The 21244-nt window shown below is 46.7% G+C and overlaps 1 protein-coding gene across 1 annotated transcript; it reads left to right on the forward strand.

Annotated features, from left to right (window-relative positions):
• Positions 1-8844: 8844 nt before the first annotated feature.
• On the forward strand, positions 8845-13174 carry Timm10 (translocase of inner mitochondrial membrane 10). The gene is made up of 3 exons (XM_036185337.1): positions 8845-8982; positions 9409-9521; positions 12752-13174. Exons 2-3 carry the CDS (start codon positions 9451-9453, stop codon positions 12951-12953), a joined length of 273 nt encoding a protein of 90 aa, XP_036041230.1. The 5' UTR covers positions 8845-8982; positions 9409-9450; the 3' UTR covers positions 12954-13174.
• Positions 13175-21244: the final 8070 nt, after the last annotated feature.

Consider the following 21244-nt stretch of genomic DNA (forward strand, 5'->3'; position numbering starts at 1 on the left):
CTGTAGTTCTTGAAAAAGTGAATGAGAAGAGTTTGCTTTGGTGAGAGAATAGAATCACATCCTTGCTAGTCTGCAAAGCTGGCCTCCACCTGCTCTGGGTATATGTGGAGAAGATGACCCCTTAACTTGGGATCCCTCTTTGAGTATGGTATATAGTTTTGGTGTGGGGACAAGGCCAATTCCCTCACTACCTTCTCTTGTTGGGGTTCTAGTTACAAAGAAAACAGCTCCCAAATAGGGTTCAGGGCATGACTCAGACAGTAAGAAAAGTGGACACTCCTGTCATTGGCTAAAAATACCTCTTGCTCTTGGCAGTGCTTTCTTTCTTGGTGAGAGTACCTAGGACACCTTGGTAAACTGGACAGAGCCCAGACGACATGAAGACAAGATACACTTCTGCCACCCACTTCCTTGTTCCTGTTCCTCCAGACAAGAGTCCTGGGGTCTCTGGGGTTGGTGCTCTCCACTTTCTAGGAAGCAGATGGAATTTTGTAAAGATACGAAGACTGTCCCCCACAATAGCCGCTTTGTGGTGCAGCAGCTCCAGCCGTCTATTCTAGCAAGCGGGGAAAGTGCCTGTGTAGCAGCACACATGGGTGGTGGCCAGGAGGTCACGGCACATGGACCCTGGCATTCTAGTCACTCACTTTGAGCTCAAGGCATTCCCTCTGAGCCCCAGCTTTAGATCAGACATTTCTAGACAGTACTCTGTGGAGGTATGGCACACACAAAAGGGATGGACTCACTGGCAGAGTGCTTTCCTAAAATGTGGCAGGTCCTAGATTCAACCTCCAACACAGTATAAACTGGGTGTCATGGTACATGCCTGTAATCCTAGAATTTGTGAGGTAGAAGCAGGAGGATCAGTCCCAGCACATGGTGAGCTGAGGCCAGCGAAGGCTGTGTTGAGAGAGATAGAGATAGAGATAGATAGATAGATAGATAGATAGATAGATAGATAGAATGAACAAAGGTCCTCTTGACAGTGAGAGGAAAATGTATTTATTCACTGACCAAGGTTGTTCCAAATATAGCCAGCTTTTCACCCTCCTAGAGATACACAGCATCATTAGCACTTAAGCAGGTATCAGGTGCCACTGAGTTTAAAAAAACAAAAAACAAAAAACCTGAAAGCTTAGCTTGAATAACATCGAATGCACCTTTTCCTAAACCTCCCTGGCCATGGGTTTTCTCCTTGCCCTCTCTCCTTACTGGAATGTTGTCCATGAGGCATTCCCATTGATCCCACTGACAAAACCATGTTTGAGATCTGAATGAGCCACAAACCCTCTTCCCTCTCTGTCCTCATGGGGAAGATGGTGTGAGTCAGTGGTGAAAGGCATTGTGGTCTCGTGGCGGTAGGACTGATTCTAGCTGTCTCTGTTTACTGTGACACTTGCCCTCCTCTTTTCACTTCCGTAGAGAGAATAGGTCCAGCCCACTTGAGAGTGGAAGGCTTAGGTCACTAGTACATGGGCTCTATCTGGAAGGAGTTCCTACTCCACTGCTAGCCTGGTGCAGATTGACTGTGCCATCCCTGATCCAGGGTGAGGGCCTGACCTGGTCCCCAGGGCATTATGAGTGACACAAGACAGAGAGAACAGGGTGTCAGTAAGATGGTCACAAGCCCTTTTTACACCCCCAAGTGTGGCGTAGTTGGCTAAGACACAGCTGATTGCTTCGACCATCTTTCTAGCTGCACACTACACACTTAGGGGGGAGGGGAGGAGACAGTATGTATGGGAACATATGTGCACACCTCAGCTACCTTGCCTGTTCGTCACCTCTGCTTTCCCCTCTAGGCTTGTCACAAACAGACAAGGAGTGAAGGAGCTCTGAATTCTGAGGAGTGAGGCTAGCACCCCCACCCCCACATACACCCAGTGCTCATGATGCTACAGCAGTTTACAGATCACACTGAAGTGCTCTGCTTCACCTCAGTCACTCCTTGACAGACACCTCAGAAGGGTGGAACTAGCCCCCTTTTAATATTTAGGAGTCTGGTTTAGGGATTATAGTTCTTGAGACTAAAGCCATAGGAGAATTAAATAGGCCAAACCCCATCTGGAACCCAGGTCTCCCGAGTCCCGGGTTAGAGCATGGATTGAGGATACTTTTCCCACGAGATCCTCAGCCCAGTGTCCCTTCAACAGCCCCAGCTCAGAAGAGTGGTCATGGCACCTGTGCCGAGGAGCCACTCAATAAGGCTGAGCAGTTTCTCTCTCGTCTAAGTGCACACTGGACCCTTCACCAAAGCTTTCTTCATCAATCCTTTCCAGCTTTCCAGCACTTCCTGCCTGCTTCCTTCTTCCCTCGTCCTCCTGAACCCCAACTATTACCCCTATCTTGTGTCCAGTTCAGCTTTTCAGTTCAGCTCCCCCAATCCAGAAGGAAAACCCCAGTTCCGAGCCTTTGATAGTGTGAGTGAATCTCGCTGTTTCTGTGATGCCTCTGTCTCCGCCTGCTGCCCAGTCCCTCTCCCAGTAGTTCTGAGGCCCCTACTTTACCACCTCAGCCTTTTCTTGGAGAGGCCATTACATGCTAAGCCCCCAAGACCTCCACCTGTCCCCCTGAGGCCTTCTTCATAGATGGCCACTTGCAGCCTACTCTGTACCTGGCCTCGTTTTACCCAAATCTTTTAGGTAGCCAACAACAGTTGGTATAGTGGAGAGAATTAGGAAGCAGCCTGAATTTCTTTCCTTGTAGGGTCCTTGTTAGAAGATCCAGCTCTTGGAAGGAAGAGTAGGGCCTGGAGTAATTCAAAGAGGGCCCAGGGTTTTTCCTACCTGTGGGTTCTGCCTGTAGCTTGGGAGCTCCTGCCTTGTTCTAGCTGAGTAGCCTTACTCCCATGTCCTTTAAGTTCTGGTGGCTTTGAGCCCCCAGCTCATAGTCCCGCCTCCTTGCTTTTACTCCCCCCCCCCCCCCACACCTTCTAGAAGCCCGGGAAGAGCATTGTTTACCGCCCTGTTGGTACAACACTTTCTCTTAGACTGGGAGGCTCAAATTTCCCCTGAAGATCTGACAGGTGGCACCTTTCAATCATGCTGCGGTCTCGCCCCGACCCTTAACAGCATCTTCTTTCCTGAAGTGCTCTGGCCCTGAAGATCTTGACAAGCAACTGCCTGGCCCATTTAGAACATGGTCTCCAACTCTGCGGTGGCCTATGGTCATCCACAGCCAGGCTAGACCTCCTGGGCTCCCTTAGCACCCCCCCCCCCCCCCGCCTCCGGTCTTCCTCTAATTGCCTCCGTTACTCCTCCCTAGGCAGAGCAGCTGCTGAGGGGTGGGCTCAGGAGGTGGCAAGTGGGGCAGCTGCCAACAGTGGGCTCACACTGGACCAGGAAGCTTGAAAGGGGCGGGGCCAAGAGGAGAGAGGAAACGAGAGAGCCAATGAAACATGGGACTTAGCAGCTACATCACAAATAACTCATTGATTCTGTTTTAAGCAGGATTGACTGATACATGATCAGTTCTGAATGTGAGTGAGTGAGTGAGTGAGTGAGTGAGTGAGTGAGTGTGTGTGTGTGTGTGTGTGTGTGTGCTGAATTGAAAGTTTGCTCGGAAACAAATCCTTATCCTGGCTATGTGTCATACAATTTAAGGAGGGTACCATTTGGAGACTGTGGGCAGGGACACCCCTCCCATTTATGAAACTTGTGACTCCTCCAATTCCGCTCCCCCAGCTCCTTCCACTCAGCCACACTGGCTTGCTTCCTGTTCCTTAAATAAATCCAATCAGTGCTTTCCAGACTCAGGACTGGGTTTTCCTCTGCTCTTTGTGAAGACAGACTCCTTCTCAGTGTTCTGGACCCAACTCAAATTTCTTTCCCTCAGAGAGGTCCTCCATGATTGTCAAGCTCTCTCCAATCTTCTGGCTGCTTATGTATGTACTTCATAATATTTACTGGAATCAAAAGTTGTATTCTTGCCTGGCGGCGGTGGCACATGCCTTTAATCCCAACACTGGGGAGGGAGGCAGAGGCAGGCAGATCTCTGTGAGTTTGAGGCCATCCTAGTCTACAGAGCAAGATCCAGGACAGGCACTAAAACTACATGGAGAAACACTGTCTCAGAAAAACCAAAAAAAGGAAAAGAGTAGGAAAAAAAAAAAAGTTGTATTTTTAGCAGGGTGTGGTAGCACAAGCCTTTGATCCTAGCATTTAGGAGGCAGAGACAGGCAGATTTCTGTGCATTGGAGGCCAGCCTGGTCTACAGAGTGAGTTCCAGAACAACCTGAGTTATACAGAGAAATTCTGTCTTGGAAAAACCAAAACCAAAAAAAAAAAAAAAAGAAGAAAACATTCTTAGCCAGGCATGGTGGGCGCAATTTAATCCTAACACTCAAGAGGCAGAGGCAGGGGTAGGTCATCTCTGAATTTGAGGCCAGCCTGGTCTACACAATGAATTCTAGGACAGCCAAGGATGACACAGAGTAACCCTGTCTTGAAAAACAACAACAAATTTCATTCTTAGGGTTGGAGAGAGAGTTCAGTGTTTAAGAGCACAGCACTTGCTGTGTTTACAGAGTACCCAGGTTGAGTTACCAACGCCCACATAATGGCTCACAACCATCTGTAACTCCAGTTCCAGGGGATCTGATGCCCTTATCTGACCTCAGAAGGCATGCATGTAGTGCACTACATACATGCAGGCAAAACAATCCTACACATAAAATAAAAATAAATAGATCTTTAAAATCTATTGTAAATTCTCTCTCTCCTCTATACTCTTATGAGGACAGGGAATCTATTTTCCATGCTCACAGATGTAGACCCAGAGCTTTGCCTAGATTATATTTGGTTCTCGATAAGTAGATATTGAATTAAGGAATCAATCAAGGAAGGTATGGAAAAGAAAAGGAGCTGGGGCCAGTGTCTGAAGATATGAGAGATAGCTTATTTTATGAACTCAGGTTTTGGGACTGATGTTCAAACAACTGTAACATCTGTTCCTAGTACATCTCCTTCATCCATCCAACAATTATCTGCTGAAGACAGATGAATTCTCCCACATTTCTCTGGCTTCGAGATTTTTTTCTCCCTTAACTCCTTTCTTGTCCTACTGTCATTAGATAACAAAAACAGCAAAAACTAGAAGATCGTGGCATCAGTCATCATAACTTCTCTTAGATAATCCTTTCATTCTTTAATGCAATGGTCAGTGAACACCAAGTAAGTCCTGGAGACAACAGCGTTGAACACAAAAGAAAATAATTTTAGTGTGAGGAGCTAGTAATCACATTAACAAGTAAAATCTGTCATATATTAGATACGACAGAATTTATGAAATGGGGTGAATCAGGGCAAATGATAGGGTTTTGTGCTTGTCTTGACTTCGTTTTATAGGGAGGAGAATATATTTGTCGTTACAGCAAATGATATGGGAATAAAGACCTTAAGGTAGTTTGGGACGGACGCCTGTCCCAGGGACTGGCACCTGCATCCCTGGCAAAGAGAAGAGTAACTAGGAAGAAGGGGGTATGATGTATGTGTTGGATAAAGAGAGAGGGTATCAGCAATGCTGGGCAAAGCACAGGGGCAGGAGAACAGTTGGGGATAAAAGGAAGAAGACAGGGTTGGCAAATCATGTGGGATTTGTACTAGCTCATACTGATTATCTACTTGATAGGACCTAGGACCACCCAGGAGGTAAACCTCTAGGCGTGTCCACAAGCTAATTCTAGATTGGGTTAACTGAGGTGGGGAAGACCCACCCAGAAAGCCTGTAGCGACTTCCTTTGGACAGACACAGCTGACAGAATAAAAGGATAACGTGACCTGCGTACCAGCACTCTTCTCTCTGTGTCTAGACTATGGCCACTGATGTGGCTGGCTGCCTTCCTTTCCTGCCACAATGCCTTCCGTGCTGCAGTGGAGTGCATCTCCTGAACTGAAAGGTGAGGTAAACCCTTCCTCCTCTAGGCTGCTGTTCTCAGGTAATGGACCACACCATGGAGAAAAGTAATGCAGGATCTTACAAGCTATTGAGAAGACTTTGCTTTTGCTCTATGATTAGAAACCACTGCAGTATTTAGGGGGTGAGTGACATGATCTAATTTTAGATTTTTATATCACTCTGGCTGCTGTTTTGAGAACAGTCAGACATGAAGTATCGGCAGGAGTGGGGAGAGCAGCCAGGAGACTAAGCTGGTGATTCAGAACAGTTTGTAGTGGTCTGGGCCAGAGAGCCATCAATAGAGGCAAGTAGAAGTGATGAGGAACAGCCAAGTAGGCTTTCTACCTGTTAATGGGACAGTAGCTCACCTTCTGCTCCTCTCAGGACAGTTCAGGGAGACATCTATCTTTGTGCTTTCTGAGTCTCTTCTGAGTGGCAGGTCCCAGTGAGGAGATCCTGCAGTCCTTTCTTTGGGCTGGAGTCCCATTCGAAAAAGTAGTGCTGTCACAGAGTGAGCGACAAATACAGAACCTTTCTATAACCATTGTCATATATTGATGAATATATTCTAGAGATGAATAAATTCTAGAGATCTGTGCAATACAGTACCTATAAATAGCAATAAAATACTGTACAAGTAACTATCTTATGTTAAATGTTCTAATTATAATAAAAAATAAGATCCTTTTGAGAGGTTCGAAAAGATATTTGCAATAGGGCTCAGGTGGGTAAAGAGTTTGCTTTGCAATAGTAATGTCCCAAGTTAAGATCCTCAGGATCCATGTAACACCAGAGATATAGGATGGGTCCACAATCCCAGGACTCCTACAGTGAGATAAGAGGCAGAGACAGGCGAATCCCTGGATGCTCTCAGGCCAGCTAGGCCGGCATAGGCAACAGCAAACACAAGAGCCTGTGTATCAAACATGGTGGAAGTTAAGGATGGAAACCTGAGGTTATCGTCCAACCTCCACATGCACAATGTGCACACACCCACACACACACACACACACCACACACACACACACACACACACACACAACATAGAAAGAGAACTAATTTTTAAAACCTGCAATAAGCCAGGTGGTAGTGGTGCACATCTTTAACCCCAGCACTTGGGAGGCAGAGACAGGTGGATCTCTGTGAGTTCGAGGCCAGTCTGGTCTCCAAAGAGAGTTCCAGGAAAGGTGCAAAGCTACACACAGACACCCTATCTCGAAAGACCAAAAAACAAAAAACAAAGCAAAACAAAACAAACAAACAAAAAACCCTGCAATAATCCCTGCACTGGGTAGACAGAGCCAAGCAGATCTCTGTGAGTTCAAGGCCAGCCTGGGCTACAGAGTGAGATCCAGGGCAGTTACCAAAACTACACGGAGAAACCCTGTCTCGAAAAACCAAAACAACAACAACAACAAACCTGTAATAGATTACATTAAGAAATAAGTGGGCTGTTGAGATGGCTTAGTGGGTAAGGTGCTTACCAGGATGCCTGACAACTTTGATGACTCTGGACCCACGTGGTGGAAGGACAGAACCAGCCCCCATAAGTTGTTCTTTGACCTCCACATGTACCACGTGCTCTTATGAATAAATGTATACCAAATGAGAGGTGTAGTTTAGTGATGGAATGCTTGCTTGGAATGCATGAGACCCTGGATTCAGCCTTCAGCACAGAGAGAGAGAGAGAGAGAGAGAGAGAAGAAATCACTATTAGCTGAAGATGTGAAAAATAGCACTTTGGGGAAAAAAGACTTCATCGTTAAAGACAACAGATCAAGAAAATGTGGCTAAATTAGACTTCATCGTTAAAGACAACAGATCAAGAAAATGTGGCTAAATTTTAAGAATCGTTAAATCCTGGTGATAGCTATGTTGATGTTCATTAGACTGTGTTTTCTGTGTGTGGTGAATTTGCCCTAATAAAAGTATTTTTAAAAGATTGAAACCGCCGGGAGGTGGTGGCGCACGCCTTTTATCCTCGGGAGGCAGAGGCAGGCAGATCTCAGTTTGAGGCCAGCCTAGGCTACAGAGTGAGTTCCAGGACAGGCTCCAAAGCTACACAGAGAAACCCTGTCTCGAGAAAAAAAAAAAAAAAAAGATTGAAACCAATGCTTTTAAAAATTATTTATTTATTCATTCATTTATTTATATTGTTCATGCGTATGTGTTTGGGTATAATGAAGAAGTACAATAAAACACGCTCTAGGGCTGGGAAAGTAGCTCAGTTGGTAGAGTGCTCGCCTATAGCATGCTTGTGGTCCTAGGTTAAATCAGGCATTGTGGCGCACACCTGGAACCCCAGCACTAGTGAGAGAGAGGCAGGAGGATCATAAGTTGTAGATCATCTTGGGCTATACAGCAAATTAGAGAGCAGCCTGGTTTCCCTGAGACCCTGTCTCAAAAACAAACACTGTACGTGTTTCTTCTTTCTGCGAGCAGCAACTTTGCATCCTTCTCTCTGCAACCCCACCAGTTAATGACATACACAGCTCGTTTGTTTACTAATGCCTGGGTCCTACTCCCAGCGATTCTGATTTCACGGGTATGAGGTAACGTCTGGGTATTGAGGGGTTTTTTTTGTTTGTTTGTTTGTTTTTGTTTTTGTTTTAAAGTGCTCCAGGTGGTTTTAGCATACAAAACTGACAGGCTCCCTTTGGGAAAAATTCTCCCTTCTTCACACAAGCTCTGTCTGCGCCCGGGCGTGGGCTCTCCTTAGTGTGTTCGGGCAGCCAAGCCCCTTCCATACTGCAAACACTCAAACAACTCCCGGACAACCCAAGGACTGGACCGCGAACAGGGCTGCTGGCGCTCTGCCCCCCACTCAAGCCTCTATGGTATTTTGGAATCCTCTCTAGCAAGTTGAAGTCGTTTTCCATTCAGCCGGCCTGTGGCTCCATCTCTATGGTAGCCGATTTCCCAGCGCCGCCTGGTCGGCGTTTCCTTCCGGATCAAAGAAGAGGTTGGACTTCCCTCCCGGAAGTGACCCACGTGCTTTTTATTTCGCCTAGCCGGGTGCCCGGCAACTTTTTACTATTGACCCGAAATTGGGGACGTCGTGGGATCTGTAACCTGCCCCAGGCCGTGGTGAGTGAGCCACGGTGTCTGACCCCCCGGAGTGACCCTGATGATGCCGTCGCCATGACAACCGCAGCCTCTGAGCCGGCTCTAGCAGCCCCGGTTGTGGTTAGGGTCGGATTCTCAGGGCCGTGCGGGCCTGGCCCAGGGCTTCGATTGTTCTGTACCTACTGTCGGTCCTCTGGCTGAGAGAGATCTCGAGGGGTTGAGAGGTCTCAGTTTCCGGCCCTGTGCTCGTGACATCCCGAGTGACCTTGAGCTGGGCACCGTCCCCTTGAAGGGCTTCATTCCGACTTCTGTTAAGAGGGCTGATTACGTTTACTGAGGGCGGTGGTCCCTGCTGGTCTGAAACGCTGTGATTCCTCCAGTCCTCCAGCCCCCGGATCATAGGGTGAAGCGGGAGGGGTGGGTGCTGACGATCATGTCTGCTCCTAGGACTAAAGACCAGGAGGCTATTCTCCACGGTGCTAGGTTGACATGGATCCTCTTAGAGCCCAGCAGCTGGCTGCAGAGCTGGAGGTGGAGATGATGGCGGACATGTACAACAGGTAATGAGGACCACTCCACGATACCTTGTCTTGGGAAATTAGCCAGAGTCACCCTTACCAGGACAGAGTGAAGGACTTGTAAAGAATGCTTTCCTTGAGGTAGTGGAGCCAAGTCCCACCCCCACCCCCCTAACCTCTGCCCCACCCTCACCGTGCTTGGCTAAAGTAAATACGGGTCACTTGAAGGACTTGGCTATTTAGAGGCAGTAAAGGGGTGAGAAGGAGAATCTCCTGTCCAGGATCTGGTGGGTTTCAAGAACAACTACCACCAACATTTTTTTTTTAAACAAATAGCCCATTTCATTACTTTTGTTTATGTTTTTTTGTGCTTGTTTATGAGTGCCAATGTGCATGCCACAGCAGCACATTAGTGGAGGTCCGAGGACATCTTGATAGGAGTTCATCTTTCCTTCTACCATGGGTCTCAGGGATTGGACTCAAGTGCCTCCTGAGCCATCTGAACAGTCATTTAATAGTCAATAGCGTTTAGTAGCTAATATTCAAACTTCTTTTTTTTTTTTTTTTTTTTTTTTTTTTTTGAGACAGGGTCTCATGATGTAACACTGGCTAGCCTGGAACTTGCTCTGTATACAGGCTGGCCTTGAATCACAGAGATCACTACTAACCTCTCTTTCCCTCTTGAGTGCTGGGGATTAAAGGTGTGCACACCCAGCCTTCCTTAAACTTTAACTCTGTGTTAGGTACTTGCAAAGCATTTTATATACATTATCATTTTTGAGTTCTTTTTGTTGTTTATTTGTGTTTCTTTTATATGTATGGATATTTTGCTTGCATATATGTATGTATATCACATGCCTGAAGAGGCCACAGACGGCATCAGATCCATTGGAATTGGAGTTACAGACAGTTGTGAGCTGCCATGTGGGTGCTGGGAACTGAACCCAGGTCCTCTGCAAGAGCAGTCATTTCTCTTAACCACTGAGCCACCTTTCCAGTCTCCCATTAAAATAACTCACTGGGAGATGGGAATATAACTTTCTTGGTAGGGTGCTTGTCTAGAATGCAGGAAGCCCTTGGTTTGATATTGATGTGGTACTTGTAATTTCAGCACTCAGAGGTGGAGGCCAGAGAGTCAATAGTTCACAGTCCTTGGTTACATAGTGAGTTTGGTGCCAGCCTGGGGTAGATGATACTAGTCTTTAAAAAAAAAGAAAAGAAAAGAAAAGAAAGAAAGAAAGAAACAAATAAGTTAAAATCAGTGGGTTATTTTTTGTTTGTTTTGTTTTGTTTTTGGAGACAGGGTTTCTCTGTGTAGCTTTGCGCCTTTTTCCTGGAACTCACTTGGTAGCCCAGGCTGGCCTCGAACTCACAGAAATCCGCCTGCCTCTACCTCCCGAGTGCTGGGATTAAAGGCGTGTGTCACCACCGCCCGGCAGTGGGTTAATTTTATTAGTGCCATTTTAACATAGGGAATTGAGAAATCAAGGGGTTTATGTAATAATCTCATAGCTAGCCCATAGCTGGTCTGTAGCAGTGTCAGAACCAATACTTTAGGCTAGCTTCACAACTGTTGCTTTTAGCTGTTTGGCCAGTTTGGAATCAAATCCTGGTGCACCAATCACCCGCTGAATGTCTTTGGACAAGTTGTCTCCTAACTGATTATATCATCAATAAAACTGACATAATAAACATTACTTCATGATGACATTACCAATATTGAACATGAAAGCCTTTAGCATCAAGCATATCATTCGGGAAACAGTGAGACACTTGGTAGTTTTAGTCAGTGGAAACTCTTCTCATTGGTTTATTTATCTTGGAGGCCACAAATTAGAATTTTATTTCATTATTATTATTATTATTGTTTTTTTCTTTTTTTATTAAGTATATTTATTAAAATTTTTTTCATTTTACATATCAACTCCAGTTCCCCCTCCCTCCCACTCTACCCCCATCCACTCCTCAGAGTGGGTAAGGCCTCCCATGGTAGTCAACAAAGTCTGGCATATCAAGTTGAAGGAGAGCCTAGCCCCTCCCCATTGTATCAAGGCTGAGCAAGGTATCCCACCACAGGGAATGGGCTCCAAAAAGCCAGTTCATGCACCTGGGATAAGTCCTGGCCCTGCTGCCAGGGACCCCACAAACAGATCAAGCCACACAACTGTCACCCACATTCAGCACGCCTAGTTCAGTCCCATGCAGGTTCTTGATCCCCTCCTCCTCCTCCTCTTCTTTTTTTTTTTGAATGCTGAATGCCGTTTATTGAAGGAGGGAGGAGGTCTTAAATACAGGCTTACAGCTCAATGGGAGAACCTGGAGGGCAGAAGTTTGCTTCTGATGTTTTTTTATTTATTTTTTTGGAGCTGAGGATCGAACCCTGGGCTACCATTGAGCTAAATCCCCACCCCCACTCCTGATGTTTTACAATCTTGCATCTAAGCTGTTAATGCCCAATATGCTGGATACACAGACAAGGAGCTTCCCTTAAGCATTCAGAAAGGTGGAATCTCACAGGGAATTAGCATAGGGAGGATATCAAGGTCAAGGTCAGCAAGCAAGGCAACAGTTACCCAAAATGGGGGCCAGGGACCTACAGGTCCCCCCCCCTTTTACTAAAAAAAAAAAAATGAGCTTCTGACTTAGGTTGTGTAGGACGTCAGTGGGTCACCTTACCCGTCATGGAGACACCTATTATTATTATTATTGATTTTTCAAGACAGGGTTTCTCTGTATAATAGCCTTGGCTGTCCTGGTACTGGCTCTGTAGACCTGGCTGGCCTTAAACTCAGAGATCTGCATGCCTCTGCCTCCTAAGTGCTGAAATTGAAGGCGTGTACCACCACCACTCAGCTGGAACGGTTTTTAAAATGCAGACTGTGAGGTCAGATTATTTGGCTTTGTATGATCCTTAGCAAATTACTGAGCTTCTCTGTCTTAATTTCCTTGTCTGTAAAATTGGGGGTTTGATTGTGTTAACCCCACTGAGCTATGAGGGTTACATAACACAGTCTGTGTTAGCATTTAGCATTATGCCTGGCACACAGCCAGTATCCAGCAAATCCTTCCTCTTTAACTAATCTTATACATGACTCAAACAAGGTTCTTAGTCTGAAGAACCTTCCAAGGCATTTGAAATGAAAACAGAATTTCCACTGGTTTCTTGGGGGAGAGGGTGAAGCAAAAATCAGTACTGGAGGATTGGAGTTGTTGAAGGGTCCTGGGATGCCACAGGGAGTTACTGATACAACCTTGTCCCTCTCTAATCCCAGAATGACCAGTGCCTGCCACCGGAAATGTGTGCCTCCCCACTACAAGGAAGCAGAGCTGTCCAAAGGCGAGTCTGTGTGTCTGGACCGATGTGTATCCAAGTACTTGGACATCCATGAGAGGATGGGCAAAAAGCTGACAGAGCTGTCTATGCAGGACGAGGAGCTGATGAAGAGGGTACAGCAGAGCTCTGGACCGGCATGAGGCCCCAGGCAGTGTGCACCAGGGTGCACCTTGCCACGTACCCGGTTTAAATGTCCCCTAATGGGTGTCATATGTGAAAACTGTCATACTTAGGCTCACTGGAGCGTCTCCAGGACCCCTGGGTATGGTAGAGCTCTCCTGGCTAAAGAAGGGGGATTTGTCACGCTGGTTTGTGACTGTATGTGTGTATATGTATATATCTGTATTAAAACAGATTTGTGAAAAGCAGTGTCTTTAGTATTTGAGAATATGACTCAGCTAGAGCATCCGACAGTAGATGGAATTGGATGCGGTGGGTCTTTCTCTTTTTTGGGGGGTTGGGTTTTGTTTCAGGACTGTAGACTAGTGAGATCAGTAGGTTTTGGTTCAGGGTGTGCTGCTTGCTGTGACTCAGGTAGGAAGCACTAAAAAAATTCTTTTTGATTAAATATTAAGTCATTTCTACCCATAGCACATACTAAAATGCAGTGATCTAGAGGGAGTGACAGTGGATGGGATTTAGGAAGCAAGTAGCCAGACTCTGCTCTAGAAGGCATTGTCAAGGCGCAAGGCTGGCCGAGCATCACGGAAAGTGATCTAGATGGCTCTCGCCATCTGTGTTCGTCTGATCAGCCTGCTCCTTGGTCACTTTTCAGTATCCAACAGAGTCCACGCATCCAGACTGAAGTCTAGTAAGGAAGCAGGTTCAGGAGGCCACCGCTTGCTGCAGGTGGCACAGGAGAGCTGTGGGGAAGCAAGGACTGACTGAGAAGAGGCTAAGTCCCTCTTCTGTCTGAGGAGGGAGGGCCCTTGGAGGAGCGCAGCCTTCAGAATGTGTGGATCATTCTAGAAGGCACTTGTTGACACCGAAAATAGGTGTTCATGATAGAGGTGTCTGGGATCATGAAGGGCATAGAGGCAGAGACTTCGTTCAGCTTCCCAGTGCAGCTGCATGACTTGAGAGTTGTTTAACTGCTTCAGTTACCTGCAAAATTGCAGTGTGGTCCTTCCTGCCTCCTGGGTGATGGTGAAAACTAGGAACTCAAACACTTAGAAAAGTATCTGAAGTACAGTAAATACTCAATAATTTGCTAAATTTGATGGTTTGTGGAGACACTGCAAGTAGTCCTCAACCCATTGGTCTTGACCTCTTAATCACATATTAAATATCCTCATACCAGATATTTATATTACAATTCATAACAATATCAAAATTATAGTTATGAAGTAGCAACAAAATAATTTTATGGTTGTGGGTCACCACAACATATGAAACTGTATTAAAGGATCACAGCATTAGGAAGATTGAGAACCACTGCTCTAGATGGACTTCTGTAAAATTTCAAAACCGTTGTTTTATTAGGCGGGGGAGACACTCTATAAAGGCTTTCTAAATGCTGAAATACAAATGTAGGCCAGCAGGTGGTGCTGTCTGCCCTCAGGTCTGAGCTGTTGGGGCCAGTGCCATAAAGTTACTGCGTTTTCTTGTGCTCTGCCAGCGCACAGTGCTGGGAAGAGAGATGAGTTACTGTGAGGAAGGAGATGCTGTATCTGCCTTCAGGCTTAAAAGGGACAATGAGTATTTTCTTGTCAGTGCACAGCTGGAACAAACAAGGCCTCCTGGTGGACAGAGGGAGAAGAGGTCCGGCTCAGGAATAGCTCCTGAATAGAACAGCTGAGCCATGGCAGGGAAGTGTGGAGCATCAAGGAACAGCTACAGTGTGGCTGCAACACCAAGTGTGAAGAGCAAAGCTGAGCGATGAGCCCAGAAGCCTGGGCAGGCTCAGCTCCAGAACAGCCTAGGGAGTGGGTTGTGCTAAACCATTTGGATTTTCGCTTGCTGAAGGCATCAGCAGCCTGTTAGAGGATTTAAACCTTTCAGTGACAGTGACGGCTCTGCTTTCCAAAGGCTTCCTCTCCCAGCCGGATAGTCTTAGGTGTCAGAAAATAATGGGTCAAGGAGGGACGTGGTGCAGACAGGAAGGAGAGGTGATGATAGAAGACCAGCTGACATTTATTGAGTTGCTGTGGCTAGGCTCTGCTGAGGGCCTCACATGCATTCCTTTGCTTAATGTTAGGACAACTCTGGGGCAGGTACAATGGTTGTGTTTTATGGATGAAGAGGCTGGGGCTCTCAAGAGTTTTTCAATCACTTGTCCAAGGCAGAGCTGAGATCTTAAGTCAACAGACCTCAGGCTACTTAAGCGCAGTTCTTTAAGGAGACAATATTGCAGCAAATTTGCATTTTTAGACCATTTTCTGTGGACATGCACAGAATTAACTGGTTAGGTTTTTGCAGCCAATGAACAAGTTGGGTGGAGTGAAGGACAGGAGAGATAGTAGACATATTCAAAGTGTGGGAGAAATAAGACTGAATTAGGTCCCTCCTGCCATTGGGAGGAAGTGTAAACCCAGATGTAGTTTTGCTTGATTATCTCAGTTTTAAAAAATCAGGAAATATCTCACAAAAATCTAGGCTTTGGTTACTTTTTTTTTTTTTCTTTTGGTTTTCTTTAGACAGGGTTTCTCTATGTAACAGTTCTGGATGTCCTGAAACTCACTTTGTAGACCAGGCTGGCCTCGAACACAGAGATTTGCCTGCCTCTGCCTTCCGAATGCTGGGATTAAAGGTGTGCGCCACTACTGGGCTTTGGCTACTTTTAAAAAGTCAGAAGATCTATAGATCTGCATTACAGGTTGATAGCAGCCTTTTGGAAGGTGGGCAAAGCCTCAGCTGTTCGTCAGATCTCTCACCACTAGTTTTTGCCTCCCCTCATCGGCCTGACCCAGTAGGCTCTGGTCTATGCCTTCTTCAGTTAATGTATTGTGGTAGGTAACTTCTAAGGTTCCTGGGGCCTCAGGTAACACCACCTGGTATTTGTGCTCTTAGATGGATCCTCTTCCTGTGTGCAATGTGCACGGGATCACGAGACTTATAAAAAGATGATAGCTAAGGTTATAGGATATAGTTACGGCAGTTATATATCTTACTCTTATAACTGCATGCACTTCTTCCCTTCCTTGCTAACTCCGATGAAGCCAGCTCCCACGTTGTGAGGACCTGTGAAGAAGCCCCTGCGGTAAGCAACCCTTACATGGTGAATGTCCCGTTGTGTGAGTGCACCTGCCCCTGCTTAGCTTGCAGAGGATAGCATCCCTGATCCCCACTTTGCAGCCTGGGAGAGACATTGAAGGTCAGGATCCAGTCAAGTCACACCTTATCTCCTACTAACCCAGAGAAGCTCGGATAATAAGTGTTTGCTCAGAGTCTTATATTTTGGGGTAACTCAGTCACAGACAGCTCATACTCTTGTTGTCTGAGACTCCTGGTTATTTTACACCTATGCTAGAATGTGTTGGGTACCACTCTAGGCCCTGGGCATACATCAGAGCAAAACAGAATAAGACACTTGCCCTCTTAGAGCTTACATTGTAGTGGAGGATGCTGTTCTGAAGGGCAGACAGACCCTTCTGAGTCTAGCGAAAGGCTTAGACTCTTTCAGGCCTCAGACCCCTTTAAAAATCTGACAGAAGCTAAGGACTGTTTTCTCCATGTGCGGGAGCTCATGTGTGCTAGGCTGAAAGGAGTCTGTAATGAGCATTGTCTGACGTGATAGGACACAGCGGAATGAGGGTCTAAAAGATATAGTTGGTGGGACAAACACTAACTAGTTTTATAGTTGTGAGAGACGTGAGGTTTGGACTAGGAGCCGAGCGAGCCACACTCATGTATGGTAGCTTCTTTCTCACAGCTGCTGTAAAGGAAATGGCAAGCCCCTACCCCAGAGCCTATCTCTTACCCTCTAGCAGATTCCCCAGGAGTCTGGATTCCAGAAGAATAGCAGGTGCCCTAATTTATTTATTTTAAACACAATTTTTATTGACTCTTTGGGAATTTCACATCATGCACCCCAATCCCACTCATTTCCTAATCCTTCCATATCTACCCTTCACCCTTGTATCGTCCGCTCCCCAAGTAAAACTTAAAATGAAATAATAAAAATAAAAAATACAAATAAGAAAATTAAAACAAACAAACGAAAACCAAAAACCCCACTTCAGTCCTCCATCTTTCCCGCCTCTCCATCACCTCTTCGTTCATCTTAGTGGCACTGGGAGCTGCGGTGTGTCATGCTACTGCCCACACAGCTTTACTTGCAAATGTTCATTGTGTAATGACTTGTTGGTCAGGTTCAAGGCCTCTGGCTTCTGGCACACCATCAATGCTGGACACTCACGGAAACTCCTCTCAGATATCCTGCTGTTGCCCGGAGTCATGGAGATCCTGCAGCCATGGTTCTGCAGGACCAGTCCCTTCACTCTCCAGCAGGTCATAGATGGGGTAGATGTTGGGGCGTTCCAACTCAAAGCCCTGGATGTGTGCCTGGGTGGTAGCTGAGTTGGTCTGACCTGGCCACTGGGACCACCTTCTTCAGGTGAGGGGTGAAGCTGGCTCTCCCATGCCTCTGGGGTAGGATCAACTCTCCAGTAGGGGGAGGGCAGCTCTCCACCAGCCAGAGAGGGGCAGGGCCAGAGGTGCTCTAATTTAAAAAAAAAATTATTTAGTGGGTACATACGTGTACATATGTCAGAGGTCAGGTGTAGATGATGTAACCATCTTGTTAAATAAGAAACACAGCCAGTTGCAGAGTTTAAAACCAAGAGATCAGAGCAATAGCTGAGAGCCTTACCCTTCACTGCTTCTGCTGTCTTTCCTTTCCACAAGAGGGTCCTGGGTTCGAGCCCCACGTTGGGTGCCAGATATTGGTGAAATTATTAAGGCCACTCCTTGTAGTTAAAAGGGAGGTTTATTTTGTGGGGTAACTTACAAATGAAGCGATAGGTTGTAGGTTCTGGCAAAGGTATGACGCAGTCCGGCGGTGTTCTCTGGAGAACTCTGCTTGGTCTACCTCCAGTGTCCAGGGTCCCAGAACCAAGAGAGACCTCTCCTCTCCATCCTGGGACTTCCGCTTCCTTCCTCAGCCCCGCCTTGTGGGCGTGACCATTACCGAAGCCTCAATGGGAGTTGGAACTTGCAGGCCAATGCTGGGATGGCTGTCCACTACAGTCGGGAAAACTTGCAAGCTTCAATTTTCACCTTTTGCCATGTGGATTCCAGGGGTTGAACACAGGCCCGGTGGCAAGCATCTACCCACTGAGCCATCTCACTGGCACCCTTATTCTTACTTCCTCAACGACAGAACCAGGCTACTAGACTCCCAAGATATCAGCGGGTACCAGTGTCACCCCACACTCACCCAGGTAATGGGTATACTACAAGTAAATGTGCCTCTCCTCTCCAGTTACCCCACATCCTCCAAATCACACACTAACAAACTTCCTTTCTCACTTTATGCAAGACCTCCCACCCAGAATCCCTGGGAAGCAGAGGCAGGCCTGTGCTGTGGATACTTGTCAATTAACGGTGCATGGAATTTTCCTCTTCCTCTGAAACCTGTAAGAAGGGACCCCTCACTTGGCCCCTTCCATGCTGTCTGTCTACAGTATCGGGGTCTGTGCTCTTCTCAAAACCCCCACATGCCACTTTCCATGGCATTAATATTTCTCCTAATAAATCTCCTACCCAGAAGGACAGTCTGTCTCCAGCGTCCCCCTTGAATTATAATAACCCTTCAATAAGTTTTACAAAAGGTATTTAAGGAGCTGTGTGGCTAGGAGAAGGAATGTGCTCATAATCTGGGTATCCAGTGAAGGCTGCCTCCCCCAAAGTGGTCGGCTGGCAAGATTCAAAGGATGAGTAGGAGTTGCCAGGCAGTGGGTCTGGAGGGTGGGTGGCCGGAGGGAAGGCGTATGCAGGCACCTCCCCTGAGAGGCACACAGTCCGTCAGAGGAAACAGGCACACCTCGATGAGTTCATCAGAGGAAAAGTCAAATCTTACATAGGCCACACTACAAAGGGATTTACAGATGGAGTCCGGGAGTTATTGCAAAGAATCGGGCACTTATGGACACCACCTTCACTCTGATTGGAAGGATTAGTTTACTATGCCAGGTTCGGAAGAATGTTCTGGGCCCAAGATGAACTTGAGGTGGGAGAGAGTATGAAGTGTTGGTGGTGTGAAGGGGGGTAGCAGGGCCAAGTCACAGGGACTAGAAAGAGGAGCTGGAAGCAGCACCGAGGCACAGATGACAGTCAGGGCTCATTGTTTGAGTCTAACAAGGTGGAACCATGTGAGTGACATAAAGATACCCTAAAGCTCCTCGTTCGGTTATTGTTAAAATAATGGCCAACAACGAACTGGGACTTCTGGACTCTCACGCTGGAGGACAGAAATGCTGAAGCCGAGTGACAGCCAGAGGGGGACCTTGTCTCTCTTTTTTTTTTTTTTTTGAGCTGAAGATCGAACCCAGGGCCTTGTGCTTGCCAGGCAAGCGCTCTACCACTGAGCTAAATCTCCAACACGGGACCTTGTCTCTTGGAAGGAGACTTCACACATTTCTGACAACTGATCAGACCACCTCGCAGGATGAAACTAAAGTCTAAACAATGATGGGTCAGTTATGGGCAGAACCGCACCCTGACCAGACTGTTTGGCTTTGCATACCTCTAGCTCTCTACTTAAGCCTAAACCTTATGCCAGGACCCTAAAGATGGACTTGGGGTGTAGGGTCACTGTATTTTCTCTGTGTGGCCACATTAAATAGATTGTTTCTGTTTTTCACTGTTAATTTGGTTCTTTAACTGAGTTGTTGAGGACAGGAGGCTGAGCCTGGACTGTCAAGGGCATAACCACTGACCCTAACTCTGGTAACAAAAGGACACTGAAGACATTTCAAGGGGAGTGGCCAGGTAAAACTCCCATTCCCAGTAGATGATGCTGGTTTTATGTGAGGTCAAATGGGGTGGAATTGGGAAGGCCAGGTTGCTAGGGTCCATCTTGAGTTCAGTGAGCAGTAGGGGCTGGGAAGGCCAGTGTATGGAGACAAGGAGACTTTAGAAGGTGGGAACTATAGGCTACTGGCAGGCTGCGTGTGAAGACAGAGGCAGGGAGCAGAATCCAGTACTGTCACTTCAGCTTGGGAAGCGCTGGTGCTGCTCTTGACACAGGCAGCAGTGGGTGAGGAGCAAAAGAGGAAGAGAATGGTCACTTCAAATTGCTGAGCCGTTCTCATAGTCTTAGAAGACCCAACAGGACAGGCCTGGACGCTTTCCGTGGCAACCTGCGCTACAGTCCCTTCCTCTGTGTGCTTCTCTCCAGCACTAGGAATTGAATCCTTCATGTGAGCTTTCCTTCCCTTGGGAACTGATAAATCCTGCTGACTCTGTCCCCTGAAGCTATCTCAGATCTCAGTTTACACACCACCCTTAAAGACCATTCCCTGAGCCCCTGTTTAGATCCAACTCCCCTCCCCAATTATACATTACCATAGTGGCATATCATATATTCCCCAATTATACATTCCCACAGTGGCCCTTGTGCAGCTTCCCGAGACCAAATGTGCTCCCTTGGAATAGAATCTTTAAGATTTATTGCCGGGTGGTGGTGGCACACGCCTTTAATCCCAGCACTCGAGAGGCAGAGCCAGGTGGATCTCTGTGAGTTCAAGGCCAGCCTCGGCTACAAAGCGAGTTTCAGAAAAGGCGCAAAACTACTCAGAGAAACCCTGTTTCGAAAAACAAACAAACAAAAAGAATTATTTATTTTTATTTTATGTGTGTTGAGTGTTTTGCTAGTGCACCATATGCTTGTAGTACCTGTGGATGACAGACGAGGGCACCAAGTTCCATTGAACTGATGTCACAGAAAGTTGTGAGCCGCCATGAAGGTGGCTGGGAGCTGAACCCAGGTCCTCTGCAAGAGCAACAAGTACTCTTAACTAACGGCTGAGCCATCTCTCTAACGTCCCCGTTTTCTGGTCTTAGTCTTGCCCTGTAGTTCTGGCCTGGAACTGGACTTGCAGGTGTGCCTATCATTCTGCCTTATCTCTGCTTCCCAAGTGCTGGGTTTATAGGCCTGTGTGAAAATATGTGGCCTTTCCATCCTTCACAATCTGAACTATTACACTGGCTTCCTACTTATCTATCTATCTATCTATCTATCTATTTATTTATTTTTGAGACAGGGTTTCTCTGTGTAGTTTTGGTGCCTGCCCTGGATCTCGCTCTGTGGACCAGGCTGGCCTCAAACTCACAGAGATCCGCCTGGCTCTGCCTCCCAAGTGCTGGGATTAAAGGTGTGCGCCACCACCCAGCTGCTTCCTACTTACATGAGTTTTCCTTCCCAATACACCCTCTTTTCATTAAACCATGTCTGTCCCCTTCTAACAAAACCAAAAGAGAAGAAAAGAAA

The sequence above is a fragment of the Onychomys torridus genome, chromosome 4, assembly GCF_903995425.1.
Source record: "Onychomys torridus chromosome 4, mOncTor1.1, whole genome shotgun sequence".
In the NCBI taxonomy this organism is placed as follows: Eukaryota; Metazoa; Chordata; class Mammalia; order Rodentia; family Cricetidae; genus Onychomys; species Onychomys torridus.

Excerpts from the sequence above, each read along its gene's own strand:
- Timm10 (XM_036185337.1), top strand. The coding sequence starts at position 9,451 with ATGGATCCTCTTAGAGCCCAGCAGCTGGCTGCAGAGCTGGAGGTGGAG. Across the intron at positions 9,522-12,751 it reads ATGGCGGACATGTACAACAG|AATGACCAGTGCCTGCCACC; the intron begins GTAATGAGGACC and ends CTCTAATCCCAG.